The sequence below is a fragment of the Gallinula chloropus genome (assembly GCF_964237585.1).
Source record: "Gallinula chloropus genome assembly, chromosome: 27".
In the NCBI taxonomy this organism is placed as follows: Eukaryota; Metazoa; Chordata; class Aves; order Gruiformes; family Rallidae; genus Gallinula; species Gallinula chloropus.
Window position 1 is genome coordinate 6,983,541 of NC_140112.1, and position 21,239 is coordinate 7,004,779.

General features: G+C 56.3%; 2 protein-coding genes across 3 annotated transcripts; one reads left to right on the top strand and one right to left on the bottom strand.

Moving 5' to 3' along the window:
* Positions 1-7,464: 7,464 nt before the first annotated feature.
* LOC311201466 (uncharacterized protein) lies at positions 7,465-14,754 on the bottom strand (the record flags this gene model as incomplete). Its single annotated transcript, XM_084275852.1, has 16 exons — positions 7,465-8,026; positions 8,353-8,460; positions 9,053-9,211; positions 9,365-9,565; positions 9,692-9,811; positions 10,484-10,615; positions 10,725-10,985; positions 11,020-11,116; positions 11,298-11,389; positions 11,614-11,772; positions 11,851-11,877; positions 12,257-12,370; positions 12,666-12,758; positions 13,587-13,610; positions 14,120-14,475; positions 14,568-14,754. The coding sequence occupies 16 exons, from the start codon at positions 14,752-14,754 to the stop codon at positions 7,844-7,846; spliced, it is 2,313 nt and encodes a 770-aa protein (XP_084131978.1). The 3' UTR covers positions 7,465-7,843.
* Positions 14,754-15,677, top strand: TOMM6 (translocase of outer mitochondrial membrane 6). 2 transcript variants are annotated; one of them, XM_084275930.1, is made up of 3 exons: positions 14,754-14,881; positions 14,956-15,057; positions 15,340-15,677. In XM_084275930.1, the coding sequence occupies exons 1-2, from the start codon at positions 14,769-14,771 to the stop codon at positions 15,050-15,052; spliced, it is 210 nt and encodes a 69-aa protein (XP_084132056.1). In that variant the 5' UTR covers positions 14,754-14,768; the 3' UTR covers positions 15,053-15,057; positions 15,340-15,677. The 2 variants fall into 2 exon arrangements, with proteins under 2 accessions (XP_084132056.1, XP_084132057.1); XM_084275931.1 differs by having other exon boundaries at positions 15,345-15,677.
* Positions 15,678-21,239: the final 5,562 nt, after the last annotated feature.

Genomic DNA, 21,239 nt, shown 5'->3' on the forward strand with positions numbered 1-21,239 from the left:
CTGGGGAGTGTCAGGTCCTTCTGAAAAATAGGCTGGAGGAGTCTGAAGGTGGGTTTTGGGAAACAGGCTTTGGTGGGGATGCAGATCAGCCCCTGGCCGTGCTGGGAACAGGGAGGCTGCAATGAATGCGAATGGGCCCAGGGTGGCTGCACTGCAAGTTAATGTGTGACCTTGGCAGGAGAGGGCCGGGAGCCCACACACGCTCCCAGAGCCAGCTGGAGATGGGGACTGCTCCTGTGGAGCTTGATAAGATTAATATTCCCATGAATTTAATCTTCTTGCACCCCAGGAGCTCTGACTGCTTCACAAAAAGAGTTGTAGGGGCTTTGGGAAACACATTTGGAGCAGGAAGGGGGACAATATGGGGTCACCAAGCCAGGCCATGCCAGCCCCAGGTCCGAAGCATGGATGGCCATTGGCAGCCATACCTACACCAAAAGGCTGTGAGCAGGCAGCGGGGCCTGGCAGGGAGGTTGCACCTCCTTCGGAGAGCATGAGGGCATTGGACAGTCACAAGGAGGGCCTGTGGGCAGGATGAGAGGCTTTTAAAGCCAACAACAGCCCCCAGCCTGCCCCCCTGGACCCTTCGCAGGGGGATGCACTTCCAGTGCCCGGGTCTACCTGGCAGGGAGGAGCAGCTCCCCAAAACTCCCTCTTGCCAACTCCCTCAACACTTGGCCCAGGCTCTCCTGTCCGTGTTTGAGTGCAGGGGCCAGCCAGGAGCATCGCTGTATCCCTTCGCCTGGAGGTGTTGAGGGAGGGCAGGAAGGAAGAGGGGACAGGGATGGGAAACAGAGGAGACAGACCTGTTGGAGCTGCCTGGCTCCTTAGCATGGGAGGCACATACCACTGTCACCGTCTGGGGCTAATTACAGGGACGTGTCTCCAGCCCAGACGGCTGCCAGCCAGCGTAATCACATCAAACCGGGCTGGGCTGGGCTCTCCGGCACAGCCCCATGGGCTCCCAGCAGCCTGGAGCCCTGACCTCGCCTCTCTCCCCCAGCATCACCCCACTGGGCTCCCCGACGATGGCCCTGGGATGAGGTGCCCTGCGTACCCTGCCACAGCACTGGCACTGCCGCTTTCCTGACTCCATGGAGCAGCAGAGGGGACTAATTACAGCAAAGCCCCAGCAGATTAGGCAAAGGCATTTTGGAGGCTTAATAAGCTGAGCGCAGCGCCGGACTGCAGTCCCACCTCCCACAGGGAGGGAAAAAGCAGAGACCTACGTTACCCAAACAAGGCAGCAGCAGAGCTGGGACCGGTCACCGAGCCCACAAAGTCCCCTTTGAGCATCCCTGGGGACACATGCCACCCTCCTGCACTGCTGTGGAGCCGGGGCTGCTTACTGGCCCAACACCAGCAGTGGCACAGTGGTCCATCAGTGTGGCCAGGGCTCTCTTTGGGCTGCAGATAGAAAGCTGGCTGAGATAATTTCATCCCTAAGCAGGTTCCAGAGCTGCTCACAGCTTTACAAGCACCATACAACCAGCCCTGGAGTCTTTCTGGACTAATCCCCAGGGCTGGCAAACCCCAAACCCTGGGAGGGAGCAAGCAGCCCTTGTGTTTTCTCCCACTGATTAGCCAATCTGCAGCGTTAATCATTGACCCAGGTGCAGGGCAGGGAAACCAAAGCTTCTTGGGACGATCTCACCCTCTCCCTGCTCCAGAGCTGGCCACGTTTGGGTACAACATCCCAGCACCCCAAGATGCTGCAGAGGAAAGGGCAGCTGGGCTGGAGGGAGCACGCTGGGAGCAGGGGCTGAGCTGGGGGTGTTGAAGCTGTTTTAGTGGGAGCGATGGGAATGCGGCTGATGGTGCTGGCCAGGACGGCCCTGACAAGGGACAGGAGGGACAAACCAGACATCCAGAAGTCACCCAGTGACCAGACACCCAGTGCAGAGGGGTGAACTGGTCTCCATGGTGGCAGTGATGCAGGAAGACCTCCATAAGTGGCCTGGGGGTCCCAACCCCATAACCTGGGCCCATGCCAAGATGGTCAGCGTACCAAACACTTCCCAGAGCGGTTTGTCAGTCCACAGTGGGCACTACACAGCGTGAAGCCCACACTGTCCTGGGGCTGTTTGGATGCAGCAACTGGGACTTGCCCCTGGAGCTGCGGCTCAGCTCCATCCCACCCGCATCCCACCCTCGCTCCCCACACCGGGGTAGGAAGCGCGGGCAGAGGGCAGCGAGCTCTGGGCTGGCGTCCAGCGAGCCCCAAGAGCCACTGCATCCCCACCTCGCTTTTGTTTTGGAAAGCCAAGCCAGGAAGGAAGTGAGCTTTGCAAAGCACCGCGTGGGGAGGAGGGGACAGGACCGGACGGGTTTCCACCACGTAACCATTAGCCAGGAGAGCTGGTGACGCTGGGCGAGACGGCCGTCCCCCCCGCCCCGGCAGGAACAGCCGCTCGCTCAGGGCAGAACAATAGCAGCCCGAGGGGAATGAATTATTTTCCACTGCACTGGGCTAGACCTCGCTCCCCTCCCACTGCCCCACTCAAGGCCAGGCTGATAGACCAGCGATTAGCTGTGCCAGCAAAGGATTGGCTTCAGCCAGGGAAAATCTCCTGCTGTGGGTGAGCAAATGGCCAGTGATGTTTCCCAAAACCTGTTCCAGCTTGAGCATGGACACTTGGGGTGTTCTGTGCTGTTTCACCCCATCACCATCCCTTCAGCTCTTCCTGCATGGCAAGTCCCCTGCCCTGAGGAGCACCCGTGTCCCCGGTGGGGGTTTGCTTACAGCCCCTGCAGAGAAAGGAGCAGCCTCCAAAAGCCCTCAGACTTCTACAGGGGTTCAGCCAAGAGCATGGAGGTCATGGTGGTGCTGAGCATCATCCTGGCTGGACCTGCCCTGAGGTCTCTTCCTGGGATGAGGGGCTGCTTGTCCTGCTGCCACATGGAGACAGGTCCACGCTAGGCAGGTGGGATGATACACGTCCTGAACCCCTGCTTCCCACCTCACCAAGGGTCTCAGCAGCCCTGATGCTCTCTCCCCAGCTCATGTCCCTGCCAAGCCCCGCATGGCCCCAGCAAGACGAGCGTCCCCCCTGTGGCACCCCCACCACTCTCCCACCAGCCTCATCCGACAGCGACTCCGGCTGTGCCCTGGAAGAATACCTGGAGCCCCCCGCAGACCTCGCTCCTCCCGAGGTGGGCAGCTCTCACACAGCTCCCTTCACTCCTCGCTCTCCCCTGGCCCTTTGGGTGCCATCCACGGGTAGTACCCACAGCCCAGCACACCCAGCCCTGGGATAAACCACATTTTTAGCAACCTCAACCAATGCAGCTCGATCCCCCTAAAAAATCTGCCTGTGTTTCTCTCTCCCTCACATCTCAAGGTCCCGGTGTGCTTCAGCACCTGCTCACCACAGCCTGTCTCTCCAGCTGATGGGATCCGGCTCCGTGCCAGAGCCCTCCTGCAGCAGCTGCCCCCTCAGGACTGCGATGTAAGGCCTGTGTTTTTTGGGGTGTTACCCACCCTGGGCTTTGCTCACCCTACATCCCTTCACCTCCACCTCCCCATGCAGGAGCGGTACTGCCCTGACCTTGCTGAGGAGGAGAAGAGGCAGCTGCGGGCATTCAGTGCCCAACGGAGACGGGAGGCCCTGGGTCAGGGGCTGGCATGTCCTGTGCCAGGTCCCTGCCATGGCTGTCCCTGCAAGAAGGTGAGATGTCCCCACCCACCAACCCTGGTGCTCAAAAAGCAACTGGTCCTCAAAAGCCAGCCTGGCTCCAAACCCTGCATCCCTCTGCCTTGCAGTGCGGCAGGAGGATGAACAAAGGAGACCCAGGGATTTCGGCATCCCAGTCGGGGGACCAGTTCTGGCATCCATCCTGCTTCTCCTGCCACTTATGCCACCAGCCCCTAGTAGATCTCATCTACTTCCAGCAGGATGGGAGGATCTACTGTGGCCGGCACCATGCCGAGCTCTTCCGACCCCGCTGTGCCTCCTGCGACCAGGTGGGTGCCAGGCAGGGGAGAGGCTTTTACCTCCCTTTTGCTGTTGTTAAAAGCTCCTGTGCTTGGCTGGTGGGGGGGCTGCAAAAGCAACAAGAGATGCTAGTGGGGAGGAGGAAAGGTTCTTAGCTGAGCCTGGCAGAGATCCCAGTGCAGGGGCACAACAGCTCCTCCTCTTCCATTGGCACCACAAAGCATCCTCTGGGCTCGAGGTTTTCCAGCCTGGTGCTTAGAGGATGGGTCTTTCCATCCCCCCTTTAGCTGATCTTCATGGAGGAGTGCATCGAGGCGGAGGGCCGGCGCTGGCACCTGGAGCACTTCTGCTGCCTGGAGTGCGATGTGCCCCTGCGCGGGCAGCGTTACGTGATGAAGAGCGGCCGGCCCTGCTGCCACAGCTGCTTCGAGAGCCTCTTTGCTGAGCCATGCCAGGCCTGCGGAGACCCCATCGGTATGGTCCATCTCCCCCCTTCCCCAGGACAGGGCGCAGCAGGGTTTTCCCTGCCCAGGCAGGCAGGACACAGTCTGGAAGGGCTGTGGAGCCTGAGCCCTGCGGCTCAGTGCGGAGGACGGGTTTTGGCACGCGGTGGTGGGAAGAGCCTCCCCCCTCACCTGCGGTTGCCCTTCAGGTGCCGACAGCGAGAAGGCCACCCACCAAGGGCTCCACTGGCATGCCCAAGCCACCTGCTTCTGCTGCAGCCTCTGCCGAAAGCCCCTGTGTGGGCAGCCCCTCACCACCCACCACGGCCGGCTCTTCTGCTCCGAGACCTGCAGCCTGGGGTGGGATGCTTCCTCCACCGCCTCCGACTCCTCCGACTCGGCTTTCGCCTCAGCTCCATCTCCTGACTCAACACCCCTCTCCCGAGCCGGTCCCACGGGCAGGACCGCATCAGGGACGGGTAGTACCTTGGCACCTGGGGGATTGCAGGCAGCGGGTGGAAGGGACGGGTGGGGATACCACTGCTCCACTGGCTGTGTGGTGGGAGGGGTGTGGGAGAGAAGCCAGGCTCTGCTCAACCCCTGAGTGCTTTGTGGGGTATGTTGTGGGGTATGTTGCTTGGGTACAGCCCACCCCAGGGCTGTGGCAATGGCAAAAAGCCCCCAGCCCACCTCCCACAGTGGGGACTGGAGGTTTGGTTGGTACAACTCTCCATCGCTCCCCAAGGCAGCCCTCGCTGCATAAGGGGCTGTGGCAGGACACACTCAGCCTTCCCCTTCCTCAACCAACCTTTCTTTCCTTCTTCTAGAGACTGTTTTGGATCAGGCCCCTCTGCATCCTGCATTCAGGAGCCTGGAGGACCACGGAGCAACTGCTAAGGAGCGGAGCAGGGATGCTGTGCGTGCAGGGATGCTAGGACCACTAGCTAGCCACCCCGTTGCCCCCCAGCCCAGCGCAGAGGGTTCCAATGAGCCTGGAGCCTTGGGCCACCCACTTTTGGGGGGCCTGGACCCCCAAACACCCGCAGGCAATGGAAACCCCAACTTCCAAGCGGGCACAGCCCCTGCCCAACACAGCCCATGGCTGGAGGACACTGACCTGCAGGACATCACGGAGGAGGATGACTCCTGGTGTCCCACCTGCTCTTCATCTTCAGACTCGGAGGAAGAGGGTTTCTTCTTTGGGAAGCCCATCCCCAAACCTGGGATGGGCTCTCTGGGCAGGGAGCCCCTGGGGAGGGCTGGGGGCAGGACGTCGAAGGTGCGGGGCAGCAGCAAGCACTGCATCGTGTCCTAGCAGTTGGAGGGCAGGGGGTGGGAGCGGAGGGGTTCCTTGGCCAGCACTGCCAGCCCCTGCCATAGTCCAACATGTTCCAAATGTGTTTTGGATGCAGCCCAAGGCTGGTGGGGAGAAGCTGCTGAGATCCTTCTTCCCAGCAGCTCCGGGCAGAGCACAGCCTGCAATTCCTGCCAGGCTCCTGCAATTACAAACAGGTAAAGCAAGTAGAGAGCAGGGAGCCAGCACCCTGCACCATGGCTCCCATCCCAGCCAAGGCAGCAGCCCCCCAGAGCAGCTGCACACGGGGGGAGGGGGCAGCTGTGGATTTAAGACAAGGGCCGCTGCCTGCATTGCCCTGCTGTGGGGTGCTGCCAGGGACCGTGGGGATAGGAGGGGAGCTGGCTGCCAGAGTGGGATCTTTCCCTGGGACACCTCTTTGAAGGAGATAAGCTCTCCATCCCTGGTGGCACGCTGTCCCCTGCCACCACAGGGAAGGGGATGGGAGGGGGATGGGGAGGTGAGGGCGTGTATTTCGTTCAAGGTTAACTTGGAGTGATGCCCAGTTGGGCACTGTCAGTCTGGTTGCCTTCAGCATACTGAACTATCACAGGGACGGATGCATACACAACGTGATACACTGTCAGTCGGTGAGCTACCACAGCCACGCTTCCAGGGTCTGGTCACAGTCAGTGAGAACTGTTGTGGCCAGATTTAATGGGCAGCACAGCTGATTAAAGCAACAGATACACAGGTTCTCTGGATGGCTGGTGATAAATTTACTCTCTGAGCAAAGCACATGCAGATACCAAGAGGATGAGTGATGATGAGTGATGCTGCTTGGCTACGAACACATTCAAAGATAGCAGGTGATTCCATAGAGATTTCCAAGGTTCCCACGGAGGCACTTGACATAACCAAGTGTTTGAATCTTACCCAAAGGCGTCCTGATGCGGGGCAAGAGATGCTCAGCCCATGCTGATCCCAGAAGTACCCAACGATGGTATCTTGCCATACACAATGGGATCTTCCCTAACATTCTCTCTCCCTTAAGCTATTTTATATCAGTTTCTACCTTTCAGGTGGAGCTCAAGTGACTCCACTCATCCTCTGTTAGGATTGGTGTGAAGCTTTTTCACCTTGCTTTTAAAAGTATAGACTAGAAGAACTGAAAGCAGCAGCTCAGCGAGGGGTGGTTACACCTTGGAAGTGGGTAGCTTTAGGGATGGAGGCAGGTTTTGGTATTCTAACAGCCAGAGTTCACCAGAAGGACAGCATTTTGTCAAGACCCATGACAGACCATTAGGCCAGGGTAGCAAATATCCAGCCTATCGATTCCATTGACCTTTCAAGTTCCCAGACTGTCACAGAGCCCGGCCATGGAGCCTCCACTCCATGCAGTTCCTCCTTAGAGCCAGCACATCAAGCTCCCCTGATGCTCCCAACCTCCAAGATCACCTTGGGAACTTACCTTCAAAGGGATTTTGGGTGTTGTCAGTTGCTCTTCACCCTGGAAGTTTCTTGAATGCTGAACCCTTTCTTAAAGCATTGACATCAAGTTCTAAGTCACTTCCAGTCATTATTCCCCAGCTCTGATGCTGCTGCAGGCGAAGCTCCAACAAAGGCTGGCTGAGACCCAACCCCAGGAGAGCTACTTCTGCCCTGCTCCTCCCCAGCCCCAGATCGCTGAGGCGTTGACTATGGGGGTGTGATACCTGTGGCTGGGGGTCCCACATAGTAGGTTTGGGATGGGGGGTCTGGCGTGGGACCCCTCCCCATGCATGCTGGTCCCAGATGAGCAAGACCAGAGTGAGAGCAGAGATGGGCTGCAAAGACAACATATAGTTTATTTTTAGATTTGAAACCCAGAATAATGCCTGGGCTTCCAGGGAACGTCCCTGAGTGGGGGGCAGGTCCCCAAAGCCATTCTCCCTCCCATCACCCTCCATCCAGTAAAACCAGCCCCCCCTTTTGCTGTATATATAGGTCTCGGCAGGGCTAAAACAAAGCACTCCCCCCACCCCAATCCATGGCAGGGCTGTGCCAACACATCACCTTGACCCGAGGGCTCAGCACCACCAGCAGCACCCCAATGTGCTGGCATGACCCCTGCAACCCCCCGCAAAACCCAGCTGGTGAGGGCTGCTGCTCATCCTGCCCCCCCCCTCCCCTCAGCAGCTGAGGTTGGCCGAGTCGTAGCTGTTGATGAAGTCCTCCAGCTCCTGGAGGTGATGGATCCGGCCTTGGCGAAGGTTGGCTCTCAGCGCCAGCGCCAGCGCTGCCTCCATGGAGGGCTCCTTCTGCAGCAGCATTGTGGCCACCACTGCGATGGTCAGGCTGAACTGCTGGTACGACTGCAGGGCAGCAACACGGCATCAGCACAGGGCACCCCAAAACCTCCCTGCCAGCAGCCTGCTGCACCCCCCAGGATATTTTATTCCCCCCTCAGGGCTGGTCCACAAAGTCCCCAACAGCATCTGAGCCCCTTCTTGCCAACAAGCCTCTTCTCCTGCAACCACCCTCTCCCGGTCACCCCAGCAATACCAAATTCACATCCCCATCACTCAGCAGCACTTCTCCCCGCCACGGTGACTCAAAGGGTCCTATAGGACAAACACCCCCCAACCTGCAGTCACTCCCAGACCCCTTCACGCCTCGGCCAGAAGCCACCAAGATTCACCAGCTCAATCTCCTCCTTCCTGGCGAGGACGGCAGCCGAGCGGAGGTCTGTGCTGTGCAGGGAGGGTGCCAGGAGCGTGGAGCAGAGCTGGCGACGGCTGCCCGCAGCCTGGGTGGTGGAAAAGGCAAGGAAGGGTCAGATGCTTTGATGGGGAGAGGGACTGGGCAAGGCTGGGGCTAAGACAGGGCTGCCAGTACCCATTACTGGCCTGGGACTGGTCACACTGGCTCTCTGGGGTGCCCATTTGCCACGCTTCCCTCGGGTGTGGGTGCTGCCCCTCGCCTCCTCTCCACCCCAGCCCTGGCCAAGAGCCTCACAAGCAGATTTCTCTTTCCCATTAGGCAGTAATCAAGCCACTCTGCAATGCTCTTGTTTGCTTCATTACGGCTCGAGTCCCAGGGTTGTTTGCCCTCCTGCATGCTCTGAAGCCTCTAGTTGTTTTTCTGGCCTTTCTCCCAGCTATCTCCCGTTATCAGCATCTCTGGCACAGCCAGAACCGAGGCTGACACAGGCTCTGCCTCCAGACAAAGCAGCACTTTAAGCCCAGCCCATAATCCTGCAAATGGGGAGGTGGGATGGATCCCCATTCACCCCTCCTGGGCCACAGCAGTTTTCCTTAGCCCAGGAATACTGCCCATGCAGGGACCTGGGGACACCTCAGGGTGAGCATGGGGGGAGCAGAGGCACCCTGACCCCGTACCGGCTCCTTCTCACCGGACCCAGAAGGGTGCTGGGTCCCTGGTGAGGTCTCTGGCGCAGCGTGGGTATCGTAGCAATCCTGGCTGGGCTGTGCATTGGTCTCCGTGGTAGCTCCTGGGGGGGCCTGAGGATTTTCGGATGGCTGAAGGCCACCAGGAAGCTGTAGGAGACAAAGTGGCTGGGGAAGGAGAGCAGCGGCTGTGCAGGGAGCCGGCGGTGCCAGCACACCCCAGCCAGCAGCAGCCGCCTCGCTGGGCTCTCCCCTTTGAGGGGGTACAAGCCACGGAGGTGCCCACCACATGCTGAGACCCACCTCATGCTTGGCAGTTTCTGCCTCAGTTTCTCCAGCCGTGCTTGGCAGAGGCTGCTGGCCCTGGGAACGCGGGCAGAGCTCAGTATCCACACCTCCAGCAGAACAGACCTTCTCAGGAGGGTCTGGAGCAGCTGTTGGACCATGAGGATGGGACCCACCACCTGCCCCAGCCTTAGGGACACTTTGGTTGCACAGCTCTACCTGCACAAAGTGTTATGGATTCATTGCAGAGCCCACAGAGAGGGGAAGAGAGCTTTGCAAAGGGGACTGCCAGGTCCCACCTTCCCCTGGACATGGCTTTTGGGTGGGATGAGGATTAGCTCAAACCTCGAGGTGCTGCCCTGTGCTGGCACAGTTCTCCTCCTTTGGTGTCGGCAGCTCTGTTTCCAAAGCAGAGGAGCCCTGGCTGTGGTTGTCCATGGGTGTCTGAGCAGCTTCTGCCTGGACCTGGGGACACACAATAGTGTGAGGTTGGGGACACACATCTGGCTTGGGAAAAAGAGCTGGGGGACAGGACAGACAAGGTGCTGAACCCCAAAGGAAACCACAGGGATTTGCAGCTCCAGAGAAGAGTCAGGAAAACATCCCTGCCTGGCAAAGAGACAGCAAGGTGAAGAGCGAAGGGGCTGGATGTGAGAGAGAAGAGGTCACAGTGGCCAAAGAGATGGGGACCTCTGGGGATGTGAGCATCCCTGCCTGCCCCCAGAAAGGGGATCTCCTAGCCTGGAGAAGAGAAGGCTGTGGGGGGACCTCATTGCAGCCTTCCAGTACCTGAAGAGAGCTTATAGGCAGGAGAGGATTCGACTTTTTAAAAGAGCAGATAATGGCAGGACAAGGGGGAATGGACTAAAGCTAAAGGAGGGAAGGTTTAGATTGGATATTAGGGGGAAGTTTTTTACGGAAAGAGTGGTGAGGTGCTGGCACAGGCTGCTCAGAGAGGTAGTGGATTCCCCATCCCTGGAGGTGTTCAAGGCCAGGTTGGATGGGGCCCTGGGCAGCCTTGTGTAGCTCCAGGCCTGGAGGTTGGTGTCCCTGCCTGTGGCAGGGGGGTTGGAGCTCTGTGATCCTTGGGGTCCCTTCCAACCCAGACCATTCTATGATTCTATGATTCTATGATACCTGTGTTGCTCCTGCTGCCTGCTCTGGCTCTGCAGCCTCCATCACAGCCTGAGGATGGGTATCTGGGCTCTTCAGAGGGGTGTTAGCTGGTCTGGGGGACTCTGGAACCTTTCCGCTCATTGCCGGTAAGCCCTGAGGGAAACCACACTGGTGAGGGGCACGGCAGCACCACGCAGGGCTGAGACTGTGCAAACTCAGGTCACTGCTGGGTGCTGGGATGAGGGCTGGGGACAAGTAAAACCTGAGGTGTCTGCTCCCTGCTCTGTGCATCAGGTTTGGGGGAAAGAAGTGGCTGGTGAGCGTCAGGGGGGTGCTCCTCTTCTCTGACCCTCGGCTGGCTTGTCCCAGAGAGGGAAGGAGAAGTCCTGGAAGGAGGCATTTTCCCTGCGGAGCAAGAAACACCATGGGAGCGACTCCTTGTTCTGCCCAAGGTGCTGGGGAGTACCGAGGAGGTGTGTACAGCACCGGGCCCCTCGCAGTGGGTACAGCGTTTGGGACAAACCTAAGGAGGGTGAGGGACACGGGAGCTGCTGGACCAGGGTCAACTCGCGGTGGTCACGGCGAAAGCGTCGGAGGCGTTTCCCATCACGAGAGGGCCTGGATGGGCAGCTATCCTGGATGCTGCTTTGCTCACTGCAGGAGCAAAGTGGGTTGAGGGGGTGGTTAGGTTGGAAGAGGTCACTGGGAAACCCCCAGCCCACCTTGCATAGGGTCAGCTGTGCACCAGAGAAGAGCCTGGCCCCCATGCCCCTCCTCAACGTGCCACAGCTACGCGGTGCCCCCTGTGCTCCCCACCCTCGCCGTGGGCACCCACCATAGCAGTCTGGCTGGAGGCCTGGGTAGGTGCTGCTCCTTGTTGGGTACTTCAGGCTGGAGAAAGTATATGGGGACGGGCTGCAGCTGCTCCTGTGGGAAGGGGGTGGGTTTAGACACGTATCAGGAGAGGGGATGCTGAGACCGTGGAGTGGAGAAGCCAGGCTGCCACACTACTCCCAGTGCCGTGCAGGGAAAGCTGTCCCTGTGCACTGTCCTTGTCACCATGGTAGGGAAAGGTCCAGTCCCATTTCACCCCGCCCTTGGCCTCCATTCCACAGCCACAGCCACCCACTGGCCCACCAACCCCACCTCACCAGGTACAAGCCCTCCCTGAAGTGGTCCTCAAGTCCTCGGTTTTCTCCTCTGTCATCCCAAGGGGGTGGCAGGGGATAGTCATTTTCCCATCTCCTGTCCTCCTTGTTCCATGGGAAGTTGGCAGGTTCAGGGAGAAGTCTGTGGTCCCAGACACCGGGCTGCAATGGCAGATCACTGCTGGTGAGGAAGGTGGCATGCTGGGGTAGCCTCGCTGCTGCCACAACCCCCCAGCCCACCTCTCCCTCACTGGGGGCCAGTCCTCTCTGAAGCGGTCCTCAGGCCCTTGGATGTCTAATCCATCATTCCAGGAGGGGGGCAGGGGACAGTCCTGGGCTGCTCATCTCCCGTCCTCCTCATTCTCATACAAGTTGGCAGGGCCAAGGAAGGGTTTGGGCTCCCAAGGTGGGGGTGGGAGACAGTCCTGGGCTGCCCATCTCCTGTCATCCTCATTCTCATACCAGTTGGCAGGGCCGGGGAAGGGTTTGGGCTCCCAAGGTTCAGGCTGCAATGGCAAATCACCAGCAGAGAGGATGGCAGCTCACAGGGGTGTTTGTTTTGCTGCTGTATCCCACAGCTCCTTCTGCTTCTCCTACTCTCAGGGTAGCACCGCACAGCTCCTCACCCCAGCCCCAACCCCCTTACCGGGTACGATCTGCCCCTGCCCGCCCTCGACAAGTGCTCCCAGGACAGCTTGTCCCACATGTCCTGGGGATGGTGTGCGTAGGGTAGGCGTGATCCAGCCTGCCAGGGGCCGAGCTGCGGAGAGAGGACAGGGAGATGAAAGCAGGATGATACCCTCACCTTCACCCTTGCACCAGACAGGCGCTGAGCAGATATGTGAAGCCAGGAATCCAGCCGCCCTCCTCACCCAGATAAGGTCCCAAAGGACTCCAAATTCCTCCCCATACAGAACCAATGCTCTCCCAGCTCCTCTGAGTCCCGAGCGCTGCAGCAACAAGCACCCATCCTTGCCCCATGAAGCTCCTCCACTCCCAACCATGCTGTGACAGTCCCAGCCGCACGGCAGCGGGAGGGTCACGGAACCACCCACCTCCCTGAGGAGGCCCCTCCTGAAGCCCAGTGGTGAGAACATCTGCCCAAAAGCTCGTCCTGGTATCGGTCCCGGTGAGGAGAAGGGCCCCAGCTGTGAAGGGAGAGGCCAAGGTGAGCACATCTCAAGGCATGTCACTGTCGGCTCAGGGACCGCGGCTGGTCGGGTGCCACCTGCAGCGCTCCTGGCCCTGCCGAGCCTTGAGCATCGGGGGCACCTCCTGTGCCACACGGCACCGCCGCCAGCGAGGACCCACAGGAGACGCATGAGATGGGGGCCACACGGACCTGCTGCCCATCCCAGAAGGGGACAGAGGTCCTGGGGCTGCCTCCTTGGCACCAGGCACCCCGCACCCTGCCTGACATGGCTCCCTTTGCCTGCTCGTTGCCACGTTTCAGTCGCTCGCAGCGAATCCCACAGGTCACAGCACCCAGCAGCACCTCCCTGCTATTGTCATGTCCGATCCTGGCTGAGATCCCTCCCTTCCCAACACATGGAACTTGGCCAAGCTGTCTGACGGGTGCTCCCGGCCAGCCTGGCACTGTGGCAGGGGTGTAAGCCCCACTCCAGGCTGTCCCTGCCCATGCTGCTCCCACAGGACAGCCTGGCACAGACACGGTTTGGGCTCTCCATAGGGGCAAGGAGGCTCAAACAAAGCTCCCAGGCTCCCCAAAACAGCCTCCGTGGCTTCCCCACCATCTGGTGTCAGAGATGGGGGCTTATCACAAGGGTCATCACCCATCCCAGTGAGCAGGGGACGCTCCCGCCCCAAACCACCCCACCCCAGCCTGGCCCCAGTGGGCTCCTAGAGCCACCAGTTAACCATCAGCACAGGCACCACTCCTCGTTTCATGGGAACTGTGCTAGCGCAGGACAAGAGCAAAGGAAAAAAACACTTCTGTCCCTAAATTCAGGCTTTACCTGGCAGATCGGTCCCAAGTGACCCTGGAAAGCAGCTCACCCGTCTGGAGAGACAAAGCATCAAGGAGCCTTGCACGGAGACTCCCACACACCAGCTCCCTGTCACCCCTGGGGCTGCCCTATCTTCCTCCCCTCCGCATTTGCTGAATGCAAACCAATAGCAAGCGACTGCTGATGGCAACCAGGTGCTAATTCCCACCCCCACCACCCTCCCCTCCTTCCCTGGAGCTCCCTTGGAGCTTGGAAAGCCGAGCTGTGATACCCTCCAGGAGCTTTAACTCTCCTTTGCAGAGCATCTCCTTCCACTGATTTCTGCTGAGAAGAAACACTGAGGAGCAGACAGACACCCCCCCCCTCCTCTCGCTCCTCTGCCTGGGGTGGTGGAGAGGGGTTTTTGGGGTACTTTTCCCCCCTAAAAAAGCTGCAAAGGGGTCTGTGGAGGGGGGCGGTGGGGGGAGGAAGGGGGGGGGTGTGGGGAAAGGCCAGACCCCGCCAGGGGGGAAGGTGTGGGTAGCGGTTTAAGCTCCGCAGACTGGAGCAGAGGCGCAGGACGGGGCGGAAGGGTAAGAGCGAGTGTGGGAACGAGGAACAGCCGAAGGTTCGGACGGGCCGGGGAGGACGGAGAGCACGGGACAGGCGCTTCCCGAGGACTGCGACACGCCGCGCCAGTCCCGCCGGTGCTCGCTGCCCAGCGCTGCCCTCGGGCGCACCGGCGGCGGGAGGTGGGGGGGGGGGGTGCGGAGGCACGTCCCGGCTCCGGGATCCAGCCCCTGGCAAAGCCCCAGCCGGCCGTGAGGCCGCTCCCCACGGCTCGGTCCCTCTCGCACCGTTACCCCGGATCCCCGTCGCGCCCGCACCCCTCTGCCAGCCCCGGCGCGGCCGTGCGGGGCTCAGCCGGCGGAGGGAAAGGGAAGGGGGGGTAGGGGGTTCACCTGGCTGCACGGCGGGTCACACCGTTACTCCCCAGCGCCGGTCCCGCACCCTGCGCCGAGCCCCGCAGCGGCGGGGCCGCGCTCTTCCGGGCGCCCCGCAGGCCACGCCCCCTCCCCGTGCGCGGGCAGTCGCGTGCCGCCACACCCCCCACTCTCCCCGCCCCAACCTCGCGAGCCACCGGCGGTGGGCGCTGCACGTGGCGGAGCCCCTTTCTGCCCGCCGGAAGTGACGGCATCGCGCGGCGGCGACATGGCGGCGGCGGCAGCAGCAGCGGCCGGGCCGGCGGCCGCGGCCCCGCGGGGGCTGCGCGGGTGGGTGCGGAGCGTTTACCGCTTCGCCACTGACCGCAACGACTTCAGGAGGTCGGTGCCGCTCGAGGGCGGGCGGGCTCAGGGGCGGGAGCCGGCGCTGCCCATCTCTCCCCTTTCACTCCCAGGAACCTGCTGGTGAACTTGGGGCTCTTCGCCGCCGGAGTCTGGGTCGCCCGGAACCTGACGGACATCGACCTGATGGCACCGCAGCCCGGCCCTTAGTGGGGGTGAGCCCGCGGGGTGGGAGGGAAGCCCGGGAGGTCGCAGGGGCGGTGGGGGGGCGGCCGAGGGGGCTGTGAACTGCTGGGCCCAGCGGTAAGGCTTCTCTGACCGCGGGTCTGGAGCCGGCCCCGCAGAACGGGGCCGGCGCCGCCCAGGCCCGGCCCCAGGGGGGCTGCAAAGCCCCAAGCGGTCGTGATTTGTATGAAGAGTTGCAAAGCTGGAGTAAACTGCGGCCTGGCAGGAGGCCGGGACCAACCTCATCTTAATTCCGCGTAACTGTTGCCTAGGGCAGGAGGAGCGCGGCGAGGGAGAAGAGCTCACTCACCTTCCCCACACACGAGGCCCACAAGCGATGCCTGAGCTGGCATACGTTCCCCTGCATTCACCGGAGTGTGTTGTATTCTCGGCAGAGCTGCTACTCGCACTTCCCAAAGCCGCCACGCTTGAAGCAGCGACGGGGGCGGGGGGAACCTTGAAAGTGTGAGAGGGAGCATTTCTCTCATTCTGTGAGGCACAACCGGAATAGTTTTCTCAAGGCTGTGAAGCCACAGTGTGTGGAATCCTCTTTTGTACTCCCCCAGATGTTTAATGATCATTAAAGCATAGAGAATAATGACACAAGCCACCAGCATTTTATTGTGTTTTTTGTTGTTTTGTTTTTTTTAATAAGAAACTTCAGCTTACAAAAACAAGGTGTAAAAAGAGTAAAGATTTACAAAAAAATCATAAAAACATGATTTATATTTCACACCCAAAAGACAAAGGAACAAGTCCAGTCCTGGGTTGTAAGCAGGACGCATAAGCTACTGATTTAAAGGAAAAACAAAACTCTGGCAAAGCCCTAGGTAAACCTCAGAAGGTTTCCTGGGTAATGTGTGGACGAGATAGAGCTGGGATGTGAAGGAACGCTGACTGGGTGTGGGAAGAAGCTGCTGTTTGGTGTTGCATAGCATTTCAGTGCCCTGAAGACCATGGCTTGCCGTTACCACCTTGAAAGTCCAGCCCTGGGTGGTGAGGCTGTTGTGGGGACACCACGTGAGGCTGATGTGGGAGCTGTGGCTGTGATTAATGCTTTTTATGTGGCAGCTCCTCCAAGATGCTTATTTGTAGAGCAGAATAACTTCCCAGCCCTGAGTGTTACGGCAGTAGGACTGTGACATGGCTTCAGATTCTTTGGACAGGGTTTTTTTTTGTTAAGTTTTAAGACATTCTTCTGAAGCAGCACTGCCTCCACGTTTTGTGACTGAGAACTGCCTCCTTACCTGCCTTACCTCCTTCCCCCTACCCATACAGGCTCTTAAAAATGCTGTTTTCAAAGCAGGTGATTTTAACATCCTGTAAAGAAATTAAAGTTCTTTTGAAGTATGGATAATCCCAAGTGAGGCAGAAACAGTTTCTGCAGGAAAAGGGGATTAACTAGAACATTGAAGTCACTTTATAGTTAATCTTAGTTTTGATTTAGAATGCACTAATCTCCTCCTGAGGTCTGGGTTCAGGCAGAGGGCAGTTCCTGCAGTTAAGTACATAAGGCTGCCGTAGGTCACTCACTGGATGTAGTATTAACAAACCTTGACTAAAATAAAAGCTGCTGAACCCACAATTGGGAGCAGCATGCTTGCACCAAGCTGTGAGACAGCTGGACAGATTGCCAGAAACATTCAGTAAATTAACTGGATTCTCTTGTCACTTGCTGCTGCCCGGGAGTGTCCTTGAAGCAAAGGCAGCAGCCTCATTCACCAGCAGAGCAGGGAATACATCAGCTTAAGTCATTAGTGATGTAAGTACCAGCAACTTGAAACAGAAACTAGAGGCTGCTCTGACTTAAAGCCCTCCCAGAAGTCACCGAAAAATGAGGAAAGCCACCCAAACTCCAGCCTGTCTCCTCCCCCAAGAAGGCAGCGCAGCATTTCCCTCCTGTCCTCAGGGGCTGCCAGGGGATTTCATCCTGCAGGAAAGCTCCTACCCAGCCTCTGCCAGCAGTACCCTTCCAGCAACCTTAACTTAGAGCAGGATTAACGTTTTTAAAGTGCCGAAGATTAGCTTTAATTCTGCCCTTCCTCAAGTCAACAGTGAAGCTTCCAGGGCATTAGCAGAAGCAGGGTCTCCCCAGCAGCATTCTGCCCAAGCCTGTCACACCCTAAGGGAGCTTTCCTGGGCAGCACTCTGCTCTCTGAGAAGCTCTTTTAAGTTTCTTTTAGGGAAAGGCAGATGGGTTAAAAAAAAAAAGTTTTACTGGAAACAAACTGCCCCACTTGTTGCTTTTCTGTAAACTGCTCATCAGATGTGTAGAAGTTTGTGGCTTAAAGAGTTTGTCACTGCTTAACCAAAGCTGAAGTTAAGCAGGGAAAAAAATAGGACCTAATTCTCCTTTACATGGGCTGGAGGTTGCCAGTGTAAAGTTACTCTAGTTTTGCACGTATGATAAGCTAGGTGAAACCCTGGTTTTCATATGGGAATACGAGGTTCATCTTAAAATAGTCTTAAGGGCTCGGTGTAGTAATGCCATTCAAGAAAGGTAAGGAGAGTGCAGATGGTACTTGCCATGAAAATGCCATTCCTAAATAAGAGGTACAGAGTTATGCAGTCCAAACTATACCAACTGTGCAAAAAAGAATGAGCCTCCCAGGTGGTTATCCGAATTTCACAGCTGCCAATTCTGTTTGGTGCTGCACCATGAGCCTGCGGTGACAGGGTTGTGGTGCAGAGCTCCAGCAGGCCCTGCCGTACATTCTTTAACCTTGCCTCACAGCCGATCTGTACTCACAGCTGTAGCGGTACAAATGATCCCCCCAGTAGGCATGAAGTTACCTAAGTAAGGCTAAGCCTGAATACTGCACCCTGCCCACATTGGAGGGATGTGCTTGATCCAGGAGCCACATTCAGAAGCCCCACAGTCCCTTAAAGATGGGAGAAAGCAGCTGTAAAGCAACAACAGAGCCAAGAGGAGGGGTTTTCTACTCCAGGTTCTGCCAAGTCCTAGTCTGACAGGTCGGGGTGCAGCTCTTTAGAGTGGGGGAAAAATAATGAAGTCATCGCCTGCTGCTATATTTACCAAGACTAAAAATTACAAATCAAATTAAAATCATCAACTGTACCATCTCCTTCCTCACTTCCAGCTATGGAAGTGATGTTGAGGGCTTTAAGGAGGCAGCTCCTTTACAGCACTTGAGAATTTGGGGTACTGTTCCCTAGGAACTGTAAAGCCTCATGGAAAAGCACTGTTCATTCTGCCATTGTCAGGCTACTGATCAGAGGAAGGTTTTGCCACAGAAATGAGGTTGCCGCTAACATGTGTCTGCCTGCAAAACACACAGTCCTCCAAGATGCAAGGTCCCCTTATCAGTCGCTTCCTGTTTCTATCGTGGGGCTGTGCTCAGCTTGGCTTTTTTTTTTTTCCTCTTCCCCCATTTTTCCTTTTCCTGGCTGGTTCATCCACCCCAATTCCTTCTCTATAAAATCCAGCCCTTTGCTGGAACCACAATGCCCTCTGCATCCCACACAAGCTTCAGAACAATAACTATTTAACAGCGGTCAGTCAGTCTTGGGCCCATCAGACTGGTTCCTAACATACATCTCAAAGCTCATTTTTAAGACTTGAGAACTCTTTTGAAAGTATTTTGGCCCACCCAAAGTAAGCAGAACCCATACACACATGCACACACCAAATAAAAATCAGGAGCAGCCTAAAGGTGTAGCCCTCAAATCAGCCTAAAGGCGTAGCCCTAAAATCAACCAAGACAAATAATCACTAGTTAGCGCAGGTGCCTAATGTATGGAGCTTTTCATGATTTTAACATGTGGGTTTAGCAGTTTAGAAGCTTGCTAGAGTGCTTCACACCCCCATCTCAATAAACAGGTATCGGTTTTAATGTAGCAGACCCCAAAAAGCCCCACTGAATTGAAGGTTTATGTTCCTAGAGGCAATGAATTCCTGACCTAAATCCATCCTATCTCATCTCAAACGTACTGAAGGGATCAGGTGCATGCACAAAGGCAGCTGGTGCTTGGATTTTACTATTTCCCCTGAAGAAGGGACACTTGGCCACTTCACCAAACTCAACACTGAACCTTCAGCACGTTAGATTAACGCAGGCAACTCCACAGCATGCTTTTGCTCAGCATTTGCCAGGCTGATAAGAGGAAACCTGTGCAAATACTGCTATGCAAATGGAAAATGTGGTTTTCTTTTCTAAACCAGCAGTTAGCATTAGGTTTGTAAAGCAAGGTGCTTCCCAAAGCTAGAGCAACTCTACCATAAACCCCACTGGAGCTTTTAATGCTTGCTCTATGCTACAGGCTCTGATGGATGTCAACTTACAGACCTGACCCGAGGGGGTCTGTGTGGACCCATGAAAATCTAAGCAGCCAAATCTAATCCCCCTTTGCTATTTGAATTATTACAAATAGAGGGATTTCAAACATATAACACTAAAACACTTGCGTCTGAGCTCGCTGGTGAAGTTCACTCATGGCTATGAAACCTGATGATGCTGGTGATACTGAGGCCTTATAAAAACACACAGATCTGCCTGCTGCTTCAGCCAGGAGGGGGAAATTCATCACTTGTTTCCCAATGTTTCTGTCCCATGAGGAATACGACTGGAAACAAGGCACACAAAATCAGTTCAGGAAACTGTACTGGAGGGTAAAACTCTCCCCCTATCTTGTCTCTTGCTTACATAGTTCTCAATTCTGCAACACCGCCGACTTCCACTGGAGCTCATCCCGAGGTACTCTGGCTACAGCCAGAAGTTTCATTAGTCTCACTGGGATGCAATTAAGCACACACAGGCCTGGGGACATTACAATCAATAGAAGAGCTTCTAAATTACCACCAAGACGATATTTATGCTAGAAGCCTTGCTTTCTAAGAACAAAAAACCCCTCAAACCTCCCGGCAGTGAGTCCATAGGACACACAATGCTTTTACTGTTCTCAATCTTGTTCCCACACTCAAAAAAAATCTGCCTGGAAGTCCCTAAGTGGGGGTGGTGCTGCCACCCAGGAAAGTCTGACATCAAGTATTTAATATGCATATTTTGTTTGCTGCCTCAGATTAACAACTTCAAAGCCAGACCAGAGAACTGTTCTGGTCAGAACTAATGGGGGGAAATGTTTGTTTTCTTCAGTGCTTTGCAGAGAAACTTGTTCCTGTGATGTGCAGAGTTTCATTTGGGAACACAGGCAGCCAAGGGAAAACGTAAAGGCAAATTTATGTATCCAACTCACTAGTGGAATAAAGTTAGCTAAAATAAAGTGGTTTCCAACAACGACAGCAGATGCTATATCATACTCAGCCATGAATACATTAAGATTCTTCATTCTTAAAACAATACAATTAAGGAATGCTGATTTACTTCCAAGCTGAGTGGAATAAGGGTGAGCTGGGAACAGGTCTGTCCCAAATGGCTGACTGTCTGCCAGCATACAGTGCCTTCCAATGCCTTCAGAAGATAACCTGCAAGGTGGCAGGAACCTCACGCTTGCTCTGAGCATCTCTCAAGGCAACTGACTGCTTGCTACAAGACTGGAACCCCAGTACAGGAATCCCAGCACATAGAAAAACCAATTCTGCTCCCAGTTGCACCAAATCAAGGTTTTTATGGTGCAGACACCCAGCTTGCAACTCACAACCATGACTGCTGAATGCCACGTGTGAGTTAAGTCACATCATCTGCCTGTGTGTTTGCAAAAGCAGAGCCTAAACCTGAAATGATTCTAAATACACATCAATATATTAGCAGGATTTGAAGCCATTCTGCTAAAGGAGGGACAAAGTTTGCTTTACAGGCTTCAAATGCCTGTGGCTTACACATACCTAAGTGGGCTTCACTGTAATTGCAAGTAGTACTTTCATCTTACTCCTGTAGAGCGGTAACTTCCCATCAGAGTTTCTGGCAAACAGGACACTATAAAACAGTGTCCACCACAGAGGGAGCATCGGGCTATGCTTATTTAAAGAAGCCTGCAGTAGACAAATATAAACCAAACAGCATAAAAAATGCTATACGCTATCGCTTCCAAATAAAAGCTAAATATTATGGAAACCTCACAGTGTTGGAAAAAGCAAGTTCATTTACTTTGAAGTATAATTCATTCCTTCCCTATCAGGGCAATCATTTTTCTGACTGCAGTATCTCCACATCTCAGCTCAAACTAGGCTAACATCACATGGAGAGTCCACTAA

Coding starts and splice junctions, on each gene's coding strand:
- TOMM6 (XM_084275930.1), top strand. CDS start 14,769: ATGGCGGCGGCGGCAGCAGCAGCGGCCGGGCCGGCGGCCGCGGCCCCG. Junction 14,882..14,955: donor GACCGCAACGACTTCAGGAG/GTCGGTGCCGCT, acceptor TTTCACTCCCAG/GAACCTGCTGGTGAACTTGG.